The 14,004-nt window shown below is 40.6% G+C and overlaps 1 protein-coding gene across 2 annotated transcripts in view; it reads right to left on the bottom strand.

The window, feature by feature from the left end:
* Positions 1-14,004, bottom strand: part of LOC103480661 (glucosidase 2 subunit beta-like) — a 149,699-nt gene that overhangs the window by 43,651 nt on the left and 92,044 nt on the right. For both annotated transcript variants that reach the window (XM_008435689.1, XM_008435690.2), the window contains 2 exons: positions 4,352-4,421; positions 1,341-1,430 (listed from right to left, as the gene is read on the bottom strand). In XM_008435689.1, the coding sequence (XP_008433911.1) occupies positions 1,341-1,430; positions 4,352-4,421 (160 nt within the window). The remainder of the gene's footprint in view (positions 1-1,340; positions 1,431-4,351; positions 4,422-14,004) is intronic.

The raw sequence follows: 14,004 nt of genomic DNA, 5'->3' as shown, positions 1-14,004 counted from the left end.
GGGGAAACCACAGATGCCTGGAACATGTATTTGCTGTGCAGACAGAATAGTGCAGATCTCAGATAATTTTCCTTTTAAACTGCAACCACCCACAGGCTTCTAAAACTCCAGCTGGCAAGCGATCCTGAGGAGAACAGATTCTACCCCAGCAGGGGCCACAGGGATGCAGCGGGAGAGAGTAAAAGAAGCTCATTCTGTTGATTAAATTTAGTTGATTTAGCTGCTTGCCTTCTCCAGGGTGACTTGGAGCTTGGAGATTATCAACCTTTAAATGGGGAGGTCTTTATTGAGACGCTTCCCTTTTGTTACAGACGGCTTTTTATTTCTTACAGCTGCACAAAATAAGATAGCTTTCAGGCTCTGGTTGTCATGCTGATTCTTTCAAACTCGCTCACATCTCAGTCCAGTGAGCTGCATGCCAACTTGCAAAGACGACGAGGTCCAAGCCAGACTTCTTTGGGAGGGACCCAAGAGTCATCAGCATTACCATAAATAAGAAGATTCTAATATTACGTAAAAAAAAAAAAAGAAAAAAAAAGAAGAAGAAACCATTAATAGAAAATTTGCAAATGTTGTAATTTATTCCATTCTGGAGTAAACGGCAGTAACTACCTGTCATTGCAATTCATCGTCTTTTGTTGCACCAGGCTGCCTGTCAAGTCAAAAAGATTGGTGCTTCAGTTCTGTTTTTTGAATGTCACTTTGTAAAAAGCTACTATCTTATATTATACTGTAGCGACACAGGCATTTTCTCACTTCTGTCCACTTCAGGCACATTCCTGGTCAGCCGGCTGAAAGAAAAGTTCAACTATTTCCTGTGTTTGCTCACAATCACACACCAAATTCAGGTAATGAAAAAACTAAGCAAGACTTTGTGCAGAAACTAAATAAGTCCATTTCATATAATTCTTAGAATATTACTATTTAGAAGCTGCAAATAATATAGCCGATTGCAGAGTGGCTGCTAAAACAAATCAGTCTGAACACAGACGACGATAGTCCCAACAATGACCTATAAAGGAGTTGTGGTTATTTAACTGTTTAATGCTTTTTGATGATTTCCATTCTTAAAACATAGTCCTCAAATCAGTTTCAAGCAACTTCTCCCAATACGTTCATAATTGCTTTGTGAGGTTATAGCACATAAACCTTACCGTTGTCTTTTGTGAAGGGCCTTGAGACAACTTTTGTTGTGAATTGGCGGCACATAAACAAACAGAACTGAATTGAATTTCCGAGGTTGAATATTTTACATGTAACCTGTTATTCAGAAATATTGTCAGCACCAAAGCCGGGCCACAGATAAAAACCCCTAGTGATAAAAGAAAGTCTGTACTTACTCGTACACTTTCAGCTTGTAGCACTGGCCGTTCAGAAACAAATACTCCCAATCTGTCCCGTAGTCTATTTCCAGCTTCTTCTGAAGATCACTGTGAGAACAAAATCACAAAGTTTACTTCCCTTTACTTACGATTCAACTACGAATATATATTTTTAAACACATTTAAGCAGGGCTGCTTAAAGAAGCCATGCTTTCGGGAGATATGTTTAACAATAAGTCCAAACCCAATTAATGAAATACTTTCAGTAGCAAAAATGCACAGCACAACAAAGAATGTTTAAAGGTTGGTTTAAAAACTGTTGGATGCCTTTGAATTGTGCTGGCGGAGAGGCGTCATTTCTCCTTCCTGTTTTAGTAACCGTTTTCTCGCATAGTGTTTGATGAGGTAGCCCCTTAAAGTCCCATTTCTATGCGTTGTCTGCTATTATTTGAGCCGGTGAGGACTGCTCTTCTTCACTAATGACAGGTAAGGCAAGTGAGCCGTATCTCTAGCGGTGCAAGAGCCCTCATTTAAATATTCATAACGCGTACATGTGAACGGGGTTAACAAATGTCTGACGAAGGTGATTCTGGATAAGGTAAGGTAGTGTTGGGGGATGAATCGGGGTCAAAGAAGCAATGGAGGTTGCGTAACCCTATGTGCATGTGATACGCAGTAAGGGCACAGGTCGTGACATTCATGCACTGAATCATTTTATGAGTAAATTTCCCTTCACAGCATGAGAGAGACAAAGGGAGAGAGGGAGGGAGAGACGGAGCGAGTACTTTGAATTCACAGTCATGGTGAAAAGAGAACACCTGCAATTAGTTTGAAGGTTTAATGTGACGGGACATTGTAGAAATAATATGGGACTTACCAGGGAGCATACGCGAGTCTAACCATCTTTATTTATGAACAAAGACGAACCAGGAAAGGAAAGAACGTGTGAAAAACAAAGTACGCCTTTGCTACTTGAACGAGACTTTGAAACTAAAAGATAAATTAGCCAGATGCTGGTAACTGACTGACTGATCGTACAGCAAAGATGTAGGCAGGATGCCATCTGAAGCGCAAAGCTGTGCGTTAACACCATGTCAAGACGGGAAGACTTCAGCAATGACTTGGAGAAGCAACCAAGTGTCTCGGAGTTTCTGCACAATGATGTTAAGAGATTAATATCACGTTATTGCTAAACTGGGTCTGGGTGGATTGTGCTTAGCGTTTCTTTACTTTATTAGGTATAACAGAATGGAATCTGTTGGGTGTTTTTGTATATTGATATTCAATCAAAAAAAAAACTGACTTTTGTATTTGATATTTGTTATTTTAACACCAGTGCTATTACAATTAATATACAGTACATGGACATAGCAGACAGTAGTCTGAACAAGAGAGACTAGAGCAAAATAGACCAACAATATGAATCAGGCTATTATTTCCTCTTTTGCCTTATACAGACCTTTGTTTATTGTGGAAACATCTTGACCTTTTGGTAATTGCCATCACTGTACTTGGCGCTCTCTTCTTTAATGGTAATGAACCGTTTGCAAGCCCAAAGGGCCTCGGAAATTACTTAACCAGCCATTGCTGTTGGGCTTTGTGGAAACATCTCGCAGTGGGAATGTAACAGGGATAAACCTCCGAATGTCTGCATGTTTTATGTTGCTTTGGAAGGGAACAAGGTTTTGCTGCCTTTCTGTTGCATGACTGTGCATGCAGTTGTAAAAAATGATCTCTTTACCATTCTTCTACAGGAGAAGACAAATCACCAAGTGAAATAAAAATGAGGGTTTTGAAAATAATCAGTTCAATGCAGCTGCTCTCAAAATTTGAAGGGTGATTTTAAGACTTGCAAAAAAATAAAAAAAATTAAAAAATAAAATCTACCTGGAACTTTTTCCAAAGTTGTGAACACACCACACCAACCGTCAACACTGCTTGTTGTGGTGGAAAGAAAATGAAACCAGTATAAATAATTCAAAGCTAACAGGAAATAACTTCCAGACTTTCCCACCTGCAATTCTGAGTAGTTCTATTAATCGCAAGTCGGTGTTGACCAAGAACCTTCATGTGTCTGCTAGAAAGCTGAAGACGGAGGGGAATTTTGTCGTTCGACATCACAGCAGTTTAAAGCATCGATCAAACTTTGCAAAAGAATGACTTCAGGACGGGAAAATCAAAGTTTTACAAAGGCCTAGGGAGAGTTAAGAACTTAATCTGGCAGCAAATGTGAAGGGTCACTTGAAGAAGGCTCTTGACAAGAGATGTCCTCAAAATGTAGCATATTTGGGAAAAGTTCTGTGAAGTAAAGTGGGCGAAAACTGGCAAGTCAAGATGTGGCATGCTAATTGAATTTGACTGGAAGCTTAAACTGAATCAAAAGGTGCTTCAACAAACACTTATGGAAGCTGCTTATTGCAGCATTTTTATTGTTTTCTCCCTCTAAGATGTGTGTTTTGGGAAAAGTATAAAGTATGCAGGTCAAATTAAAGGTGAAAAAGATAATCACGGTTTCAGTTCTTGCATAAAAGCCTGGTATTTAACCAGGTTTTGTGACATTTTTTTAGTTCCTCCGGGTGATACTAGAACTGGAGATGAAATGTTTTCTGCTAGAAAAACTCAAAACTAAAAATATGACAAGAGTTCTCAATGCTAATTTGAGCCATGATCGTCTTTAAATGTGCCACTAAGAATCCGTGATAGCTGAAACAGAGGCTGCCGAAAATAAGTCGAGAAAAGGCCTGCCCCGCAGAGCACAGTAGGCAACAAATAGTTTGTTTTTCTTCATTAAAATTAGCCTTAGGTATCACACAGTACAAATTCATTACTGTGCAGCTTTTCCACACTCCTATAGAACAAAAGGATGGAATCTATTTTAAGTCCTGGGTGGATGTCTTTCCAATTTGCTTACAGTAGCTAAGTGAGAAGTAAATGCATCATCCACGCAAAGTGCAAAGTGTTCAATATTCAGCCGTAACTATGTGACAACAGAAGCTAGCCTCCCCCTCTAATTCTTCATTTTCCCTTACCTTATTTCCATGTTGACTGTCTCGTAGGCTTCCTCCACCTTCTTCAAGTCGGCAGCCTCCCACTCCGCAGCTAGACAAAACAAAAGGTCAGACAAATTAACAATGCGGCGTTGTTGCGACTGGGCGCCTCGCGTGTTGCCAAACAGCGCTCTCCAAATATAGGGCGGTATTTTTAAAGGACTGCGAGAGGCTGCGCACAAACACAAGCGTGCTATTTTCAGGTGCGTTAAGTGCAGAATGGTGAGCTTATTAGCCTCTTCACACTGAAAAGTGTGCTAACTGAGACAGCGAGAGAGGAAAAAGACAAAGTCGGAGGGAGAGGGAGAGCTGCAGCAATTACTGTGCGTTTGTCACTTTTGTCTCCATCATTCTCATATGCACATTATCTTGTGTTCATTTAAAATATGCTTATCTTAGGCAAGGAAAACACTGTGAGGGGCCTCAGTGGGATTCAGTAGCTTATCCAAGGACACGAGAGGGGACGGTGAGAATAGAAACATTTGAAGCAAACATAAAGTACAAATGCAACCACTTAAGAGGAATCTGTAATCTTCATAAAGTTACTTTTTTTTTTATCTCAAGATTGTTTTAAAAATCTTTTTGTCTGATATGGAAACATTAGTATTCATACACATATCTGTGAAGTCGACATCTCTTTCAAAACCCGTTTTACCTGGACAAAATGCAGTCAGAAGAAAAACACGCCAAGGACACGTTATCATCGACGCATGTTACTAAGAAATCAATGAGATGTAGCCATTAATTTTGGATTATTTGATTAGAGACATGTGACGACCTCCTGTCTGACTTGGAGTGTAAACACAAAGTGACATTTCAGCAAGCCTCTCGTCAATATGGGAAACACAAGAAAACATGCTTGTAATGGTTGTGTTCAACTTGTTGAGTCAGGATGTAACAAATTGACTTGAACGTGCCGATATTTACAGTCAAAACAACAACTGCAACCAGGACAAACAACTGGAGGAAAACTCAAGCTTATAACAGTCACAAGCTCAGTCTATGGTGCGTTCACACCAAATTTGTTTTGCGCATCTGGTTTACATTCAAAGTGTATGTGGAGGCTCATTGAGGACCCGTCGCGGTGCATTTCGAGAGTTTAGCACGGCGCAATTTGAAGCGTTTGACACGTCAAAAGTGTAGATTGCAGCGCAGATTCCGGCAATTAGGCCAGCAACGGGAAACAACGGCTAGAGCAATTCTGACGAGTCTGACGGGCTATTGGCGCGCCTCCACATAGACTCTGAAAGTAAACCAGGCGCTCAAAACACATTCGGTGCGAACGCACCTTCAAGCGTCTGCATTCAAAGTGCACACGCATCGAACTTGAAGAAAGGTCAGACGCGTTTTTGAAGCGCGTAACGCATTTGGTGTGAATGCGCCATAAGAGAACTTGCAGGAATCGAGTCAGAACTTGGGCTCACCAAGTCCTCATTACAACCATTAGATTCTGGCTTTGTGCCAACCGACTGTGTGAGACACCAGAAAAAACACTTTATCTCCTACCACCTGCTCAGCTCTAGTGGGAATTTCACTGAAATTGAGCGCTTTGATCACATGATTCAAAGACGGGTCTATTCAGTGACAAGCATTTCAGCTAGGCATGCTGTGAATATTGCACTTGTCGTTATGAATTTTTGTATTACCAAGATATTCTTTTTGAAATAAAATGAAAATTTTGTGGCCTCTGCCAGAAAACTGAAAATATCAGTAGGTCTTTCAGGAGGATAATGTCCCCAAACATATGGCTAAATAAACACAGTAATGGCTTAGCAAACAGTAGAGCAATCTTTCGCCATGGGGTTCGCAGTCCTCGGATAAATCGTGTCAAAATCCTGTGAAGAAAACTGTAACGAAGATGAAATTAGTCTAGGATTTTTGAAAATCTGGAGAGATTTCACCAAGAAGAATGGTCAAAGGTCCATCTGGCTGTGAGCTGATGTAAAGTTATAGGAGATCGTACATCATGTCTTAAATATTGGAAAGTAAATGTGGCTTGGGCAGGAGCAATGTCACCTGACACGCTATTGGCTGGCATTTGGAGAGAAGCCAATCCAGGAGTGTAAAATTATTTTCCATGCTACTGATTGGCTTTACCACCAAGAGTGGAAACAGAAGACTGGTAGGTTCTGCGATAGCGCAAAAATGGTTTCCATTGTGCGTTTAAATGCACAGCAAAGTAAATATGGTGGCTAAACTATTAAAATTGGTAGAAGCATTTTTTAGAAGGGATCTCAAATACATATCGTTTTCAGCTAATCGCAGATTGTTGCTGTTTGGGGTCCACCGTATCTTGTTGCAATACAAGATGAATTTACAATATCTCAAGGACTTTTGCACATCTTTAATATCAGAGCTGTAAGCATAATTAATTTGCGGTGCAAAGTCAGAGTTGGATTGGATTAATTAACAAAAGTCAGTTTATTTCTCTCCAATTCGTTCTATAAGCATATTGTGACTTGGTGTGCAGAAACACCAGCACAGTAACATTTCTAGTATAATTAAATAGACAATGTTTCAGTCCCGGCTGAATTGCTGTCTTTTATTTTATTTTTTTAAATTGCTCACTAAATCCACAAATGTACACATTGGCTGACAGCCTCTGCGAAAACATTGTGAACAACCTGTCAAAGCAAATGATACCTGAAGAGGTAAACAATCTGAAATAATGGAATATACATTAACCTGCTAAGATAGGAAGCGATGAGACAATGCTACCAGGTGACAGCCCTATAACTCATGATGCGAACATAATTGCACTCCTTTTTCATTAAAAGTGGGATCCGATTACCCGACAGTGAAAGCATGCGGAACATTTGTGCCTGAGCCATGCCAGCCCTTAAATGCGAACAAAAAAGGCCTGAAAGGCAAAGAAAAAAGGTGGCTGAAAATAGAAGTGAGGACAGGCTTAAAAGACTCCAATTTAACCGCCTGGTGCTGTTGGACATGTGGATTTAGTAGGGCTTCTGAAAGCGGACAGGTTCGCTGCTGACGTCGGAGGAACTCTCACCGGGGCCTGGTGCTGTGGCAACGGAGAAGAATCTGCGCGTGGCAAAGAAACCAAGTGGGAAGCTGTGACAGCACTGGCCTGAATACCAATTAGCATTTGGTTCCTTCTATTGTACGAGTCTCCAAATACTACTACTTTATTTTATTTTATTTTATTTTTTAGAACACGATACAGATGTGACGTACTTTAAGATCATGGACGATTTTAAAGCACCAAAAGGGGACAGGATATTCTTCTTAGTCACCTTTAAACCACTTACGTTCCCTTCAGCGCCGCTCTTGATTTTGTTTTACTCATACAGCTACCGCCGAGCTCAGCAACGACAAGAGGAGGCACAAAATCCCATGTGGGTGACATTTGAACTGCTGCTGCAGCCATTTTCTCTCGAAGCCTACTGTTTCTTCAAGCAATGGCTTAACACTATCAGACAAGGACAATAACGTTATAAAAAAACATGTATGATGTGATATTAAAGCCCACTTTACCTGAAGTCACATGCATTATTAACACTGATGAGAAGGTTTTATCGACTCTATTCGTGTGGAGAATTCAGGACAAATGTTTTCACAGTGAAACCAAGCTGACCGGTGGATATTTTTTCTCTCCTATACAGCACTTTACCAGAAGCTATCAGGAGAGCTGTTAAATCACAGAAGCTGTGTACAAAAATAGAAGAGGATGAACACGCTGTGTAGTATACGCCGTCTCCTCTCTCCCACCCCCAACCCCCTCCGAGTATCTCCTGTGTATACATACCTTGAGCCAGAGACCGAAGATACTGTGTTTACATGCGAGTGGATCGATAGGCTAGGCGATTCCTCGGCAGCTCTAAGAAAAGAAGCCTGAGAGAGCCGGTGATACGCGCCGCCACGGACGTGCTCAATACAGCAGAGCCGACGCAGCGAGGCCACCCTTGCATTCCCCCATGCGTCGCAACACACACCTAGAGAAGGACGCCGACCGGCGGGCGCATGTAGGAGGGTGGTTTGTTGTCTGTTATTTAAAAGTCTGCTCTTTAAAATAATGGCAGAGTACTAAAAGCTTCCACGTCTGTTTCCAGTCCACTTTTAAACACTTTCACTCTGCGCTATGTTGCAATACCCATTTTCTCTTTTGACTCCGACGTTCTCCTTGGATTCAATATTTTCAGCATGAGCTCCTAACAGCCTCGCTGGCACCCTCACCTCCCTTTCTCAAGCTCCATTTTCTCAGCATCTCTCTTCAACTCAAGAGCTTGCTCTGACTGCTAAGTGGTGAGGACTAAACTATAGGCAGAGAATTACTATACCCTAATGTATGAAAGATGCAACAAATTGGGAAAAGGTTTTTTTTTTCCTTCTTCACCGAACTAGTTCTAAGTGCACAAAGCACAGAGTGCCCTTTAATCAGAAGGTAGAACCAGAAAAATAAATAAAAATAAAAACAATCAAAATACCTTGTAGGGATATGTGGGAATAAGTGATACTAATGTCCATATATCAGTTCTTTAGTTTTTTTGTCTCAGCTGTAGGAACTTGCATTTTGCAACTTGCAGAACATTACACCTTGAGAACACTAAACATTTACAAACATAAAAAACTTTCTTGAGATTCCCCACCAGTGGAGATCTCCGACTCCACTTCCCCTCTATTCTGTGACTTGGTTATGCTACTGATCCTAGAAAAACAACAGGAGCAGAGAAAACGTTCACTTAGTCAACTCACACCACAATTTTAAACTATGAACCCCGATCATGCTATTAAGAAATTACGCCCCACCGCTGTGATAGGGAATCTTAGTCGAGATGTACATTATCCAGAAACACTGATCAAATGTAATGTTAATTATTATCAAACCTTGCTAACGCCATTTAGCGTGTTAGTGTGGTTACCCGTCAGTTTGTTGTCCTATTTTCCATATAAATTCCTCCACCTCCATCGGAGTGTGAAAGAGGAAACGATTCCCACGGTGGAAGATCCTCATCTTTGCTGGGAATAAATTTATAAAATTTATGAAAATTTATATTCAGCTTACGGTTTCACTCGGTCGTATTGTTTCCGTTGTTTTACCACCTCCGCGGACAGGTCAGGGAAGAACGTCACATGGCAGCCATTGTACATCACCTTTCCTTTCAGACAGGCTGCTGTCATCACTCTCATCTTGACTTGGTAGTTTAGGGATTTTATGATGATCACTCGTGGCGGGGCGCCTGGAGCGCTCTACCCCTGCATCCATCCATCCTCTGTTTATCCGGGGTCGGGTCACGGGGGTCAGCAGCCTAAGTAAGGAGGCTCAGAGTTCGCTCTCCCCAGCCACTTGTTCCAGCTGCTCTGGGGGAACCTATGGCTTTCCTAGAACAGCTGAGAAACATTGTCAGTGTGTCCTGGGTCTTCCCCTCCTCCCGGTGGGACATGCTCTGAACACCTCACCAGAGAGGCGTCCAGGAGGCATCCTGACCAGATGCCTGTGCCACTTCAACTGGCTCCTCTCGACATGAAGGAGCAGTGGCTCCACTCTAGTCCCTCCTGGATATCTGTCCTTCTCACCCTATCTCTAAGGAAGAGCCCAGACACCTGACAGGGAAAACTAATTTTGGCCGCTTGTAAATGTGACCTGGTTCTTTTGGTCATGACCCAACGCTCATGAACATAGATGAGGATAGGATCTTAGATCAACCAGTAAATCAAGAGCTTTGCTTTTTGGCTCAGCTCTCTCTTCATCACGTCAGATCGGTACAGCGCCCTCTTCACTCCAGACACGGCACCAATCTGCCTGTCGATCTCCTGCTCCATTTTTCCCTAATTGAACAAGTTCCTGAGATACTTGAACTCCTCCACTTGGGGCAGGACATCCTCCCCGTCCCAAAGAAGGCCCTCTGTACTTTTCTGGCTCATTTATTTATGCATTTATTTTTATAGCTATGAATTTTTATTTTATTTATTGAGATGACAAAAGAAAGAACATTGAACACATTGATCAACAGGTTTTGCATGTCATTCAACACATTCTCTCTCTCTTGGTTTTCTCATCCAAGGTGTCAGACACACACAAATAATACACATGCACAATAAAGTATAGGTGGTAATGTTAGCTGGTTGGTTAGATAACTAGTGTTGGCTAACTTTGAAGAAGGCCAATATGTTGATTCGTGACAATAACGCTGTCACAGTACTCATGATTGACACACAAAAATACATTTGTGAGATAAAAAATAAAGATAATACTTGTATGTAAGAGTTCTTGCTGTGGAAAATAATATTATTCAGGGGTGACACTTAGGTCTTAGTGTGTTTGGTTCACAAAAAAATGTTTTCCTGACAGTCACAGTTGGTAAGAAACAAAGATTCCCATTAAATTCCATAAGAAATGAATGTGGGTCATTTTGAACCCACTCACGGAAGGATGGGGTAGTAACATAAAACATGCCATTTCTTAAAATGTATAAAAGGTAAATAAAAAATTTGAATTGCATGATATCAGTATGTTTCTTGAGGAATACCTGGAATATGAAGTGATGAAAACTTTTTATTACAAAGATATTGCAAAAAGATGACCTCACCGGGTCAAAAAGGACCCAGTTATGCATCAGAGGGTTAATTTCTTGCTTCCATGAGGTTTGTTTCAGAAACCTGTGAGCTAGCGCTAGCCCCCTCCATGTGCTTGGTTTCCACTTCGCTGCTAGCGTCATCTTCGGCTCCCTCTTTGGTGGTTGTTTTCACTTTTAACTTGTTTTTAATCGGCATCTTGGAATATTGAATTGAGTCTTTAACTTATATTCTTACAAAAAATAACTTAGTAGTGGTGTAAATATCCAAAGAAAGAATGTGTTGGTCGGAGCTCAGATCCCAGCAACCGCTCAGCAAGACGCCATAACTGGCGTCAAGACGCCATAACCCTGATTTTTAGCAAACTTTTGCACAATACTCCATTTAATATATAAAAAAGTACATGAATCATTCATTTGAGATTAAAGAAAATGTGCAAGTTATTAACCTTGCTAGTGCATTGACACTCAAGTAGATTAATAGTGTGTAAGAATTTAACCATTAAAATCCCTGTTTTGATCCCTAGCACCCTGAAATATACCCGTCTGAAGTCTGTCATGGCGCCTCAAATGATTAAGTGATGCAGTTGCAAAGGGTTAATAGTTTCAGTCATGCAGAACTGATTTGACCGTTTCCATAGCAACCACCAGAAGCAAAACATTCCCCCAGAACTACAGTCAGCTCATTGTAGCTATGACCTCATCATCTATGACATAGATCAAAGAACATCTGAGGTTATGAATGCTTGGATCTCAAAACAGGAGGTTATATTCAAAGAACTCTTTGACTTATATATTTCTGTGTTTTAGTGATTTTACATATGGAACAGGTCCCATCAGGCCATTGTGGGGGATTAAAGACAAATCGGTCTGAAAACTCTCAGCAAACTTCCCCGGCTGGGAAAGTTTGCAGTGGCCCATCAAGCCATTGCGGGAGTTTAAAACCAGATGGGTCTGAAAACTCTCAGCAAACGCACCCGGCTGGGAAAGTTTGCGGTGAGTCGGGCCTCTGTGGGGGTTTTCAGATCGATCACTCAGATCGGTCTGAAAACTCATTTCAGACAGCTGTGTCTGAAGGCTCATATCGGACGGCTCAGTCTGAAAAGAATTTTCAGCCAGATCTGTCCCTTGCTGGGGAAATTTGCGGTGCAAAGGAGGCCTCAACCTCTGCCATGACAAGAGCAGCATTGGAAGACCAGACCCAAGAAAGAGCTGTCCTATTGGAAGACTTGGCCAGTCTTCCAAAACAGCAACCGTCCTCGGCTGAGGACGATTGCTCAGGAAATATGCGACCCGATTATCAAACTTTAACTGCTGTGCTTCAAAAAAGGGCAAGAGAGGAAGATATCTATGGTATTCGAACTCTCAATAAATCAAAATATTCCGCCTGCAGTACTTGCGAGGACAAGCATGGTTGTCAGCCCAAGAGTGAAGCTAGAAATTATTGCTGTGGATTATCTTGACTGACAGTATATTACATCTGTCGTGCTCCTCCTAATTTTTTTTTCCAAAGATCTGTTTGTCTTTTACATTTCAAAATGGACACACAGACATGTAACTAAAAAATGTGCAAAACATTAAAACCAAACACTAAAACCAAACCCAACAAAAACCCACGAACAACTTAAACATTCATACATCCAAGAATAGCAGAAACTTTTCCCAAATCTTTCTGAACATACAATATTTACCCTTAATCATAAAGGTAAGTTTCTCCAAGGCAAGAGAGTTTAATAGTGTAGACATCCAGGTATTTAGTTGGGGTCTGGTTATGGATTTCCAGGATCTGGCTATACTATATTTGGCCTGCACCAGACAGTACATTATGGATTTTTAATCAACCTTATTTAATTGAGTTTGGGTGGGAAAAATTCCTGGTATACACAACCTTGGACAGGGATCAAGTTTAGTACCGACGATAACTTTTTCCAAAACCTCCTTGCAAAAATTCTGAATCTCAGGACATTCCCAAAGACAGTGAATCAAATTGCCTCTATCTCCACATTTAGCACATGTATCCGGAATGTTGGAATTAAATTTATTTAGTAAAGTTGGGGAAACATATGTTCTCATCAACCATTTGTATTGGATTAACTTAAATTGAGTATTGATAGATTGTGTCTGTGCCTTCAGACAGGCCCTCTGCCATTCCTCTACTGATCTATTACATTTCAGATATTCACACCATGCCTTTCTTTTGTGTTCTGAGGATGTCTGGAAGCTCTCTTTGATGCTATTATAGAAGCGTGATATTAGGCACATCTTCAAATGATAATTTGTTGCCAGTTCTTCTATAGAAGTAAGAGTAAGTAATGTTAGAGATTTTTGAATACTCAAGACAAAACTTCTAATTTGCAAAAATAAAAATAAAAAATGTTTATTTGGGACGTCGAATTTCTGTTTCAAATCTTCAAAGCTGATCATAATCCCTTTATCAAATAAGTCTGCAATTTTGCATAAGCCTTTAACATGCCATGTTTTAAAACCCATATCTTTCCTGCCTGGTTCAAATGACATACAGTATTGCCCCAGATCGGGGAAAATTGGGATAATATTGGTTTTTCATTTTTGAATATATGTACATCGTACCATACTCGGACAGTGTTTTTAACTAATAGCTTTCGAAGTGTTTTTTAGTAACTCTTTGTATTTCCTTGAGTATAGATATAAGTTTAGGGGCAAGGGAGTGGTGTTTATATTTTCTATATTTACCCACGACAGAACAGTTGGTGAAAACCAGCAGGATGCACTAGAGAGTTGAGCAGCCCAGTAATACCATTTGAAATTCGGCGCACCCAGCCCCCCCTCTATCATATGGAAGGTATAATAATGATAAACGTAATCTGGCTCGTCTCTTGTTCCAAATGAAGTTAAGGATTTTTTTAAATTTTAGTAAATTAAAACCATTAGGAGGATTAAGGGGTATAGCCTGGAAAAGATATAGGAATTTAGGAAGTACATTCATTTTAAGTATATTTATACGGCCGATCATAGATATAGGTAAGGTAGACCATCTATCAAATGATTCCGTTATTGAATTAATCACTGGTGTGTAGTTAGTACGAACCAGGTCATCTATTTTTTGAGTAATTTTAATGCCCA

The sequence above is a fragment of the Poecilia reticulata genome, linkage group LG18, assembly GCF_000633615.1.
Source record: "Poecilia reticulata strain Guanapo linkage group LG18, Guppy_female_1.0+MT, whole genome shotgun sequence".
Classification (NCBI taxonomy): domain Eukaryota; kingdom Metazoa; phylum Chordata; class Actinopteri; order Cyprinodontiformes; family Poeciliidae; genus Poecilia; species Poecilia reticulata.
Note: the sequence above shows the minus strand (reverse complement) of the source record. Positions and strands in the feature narration are given on the sequence as shown.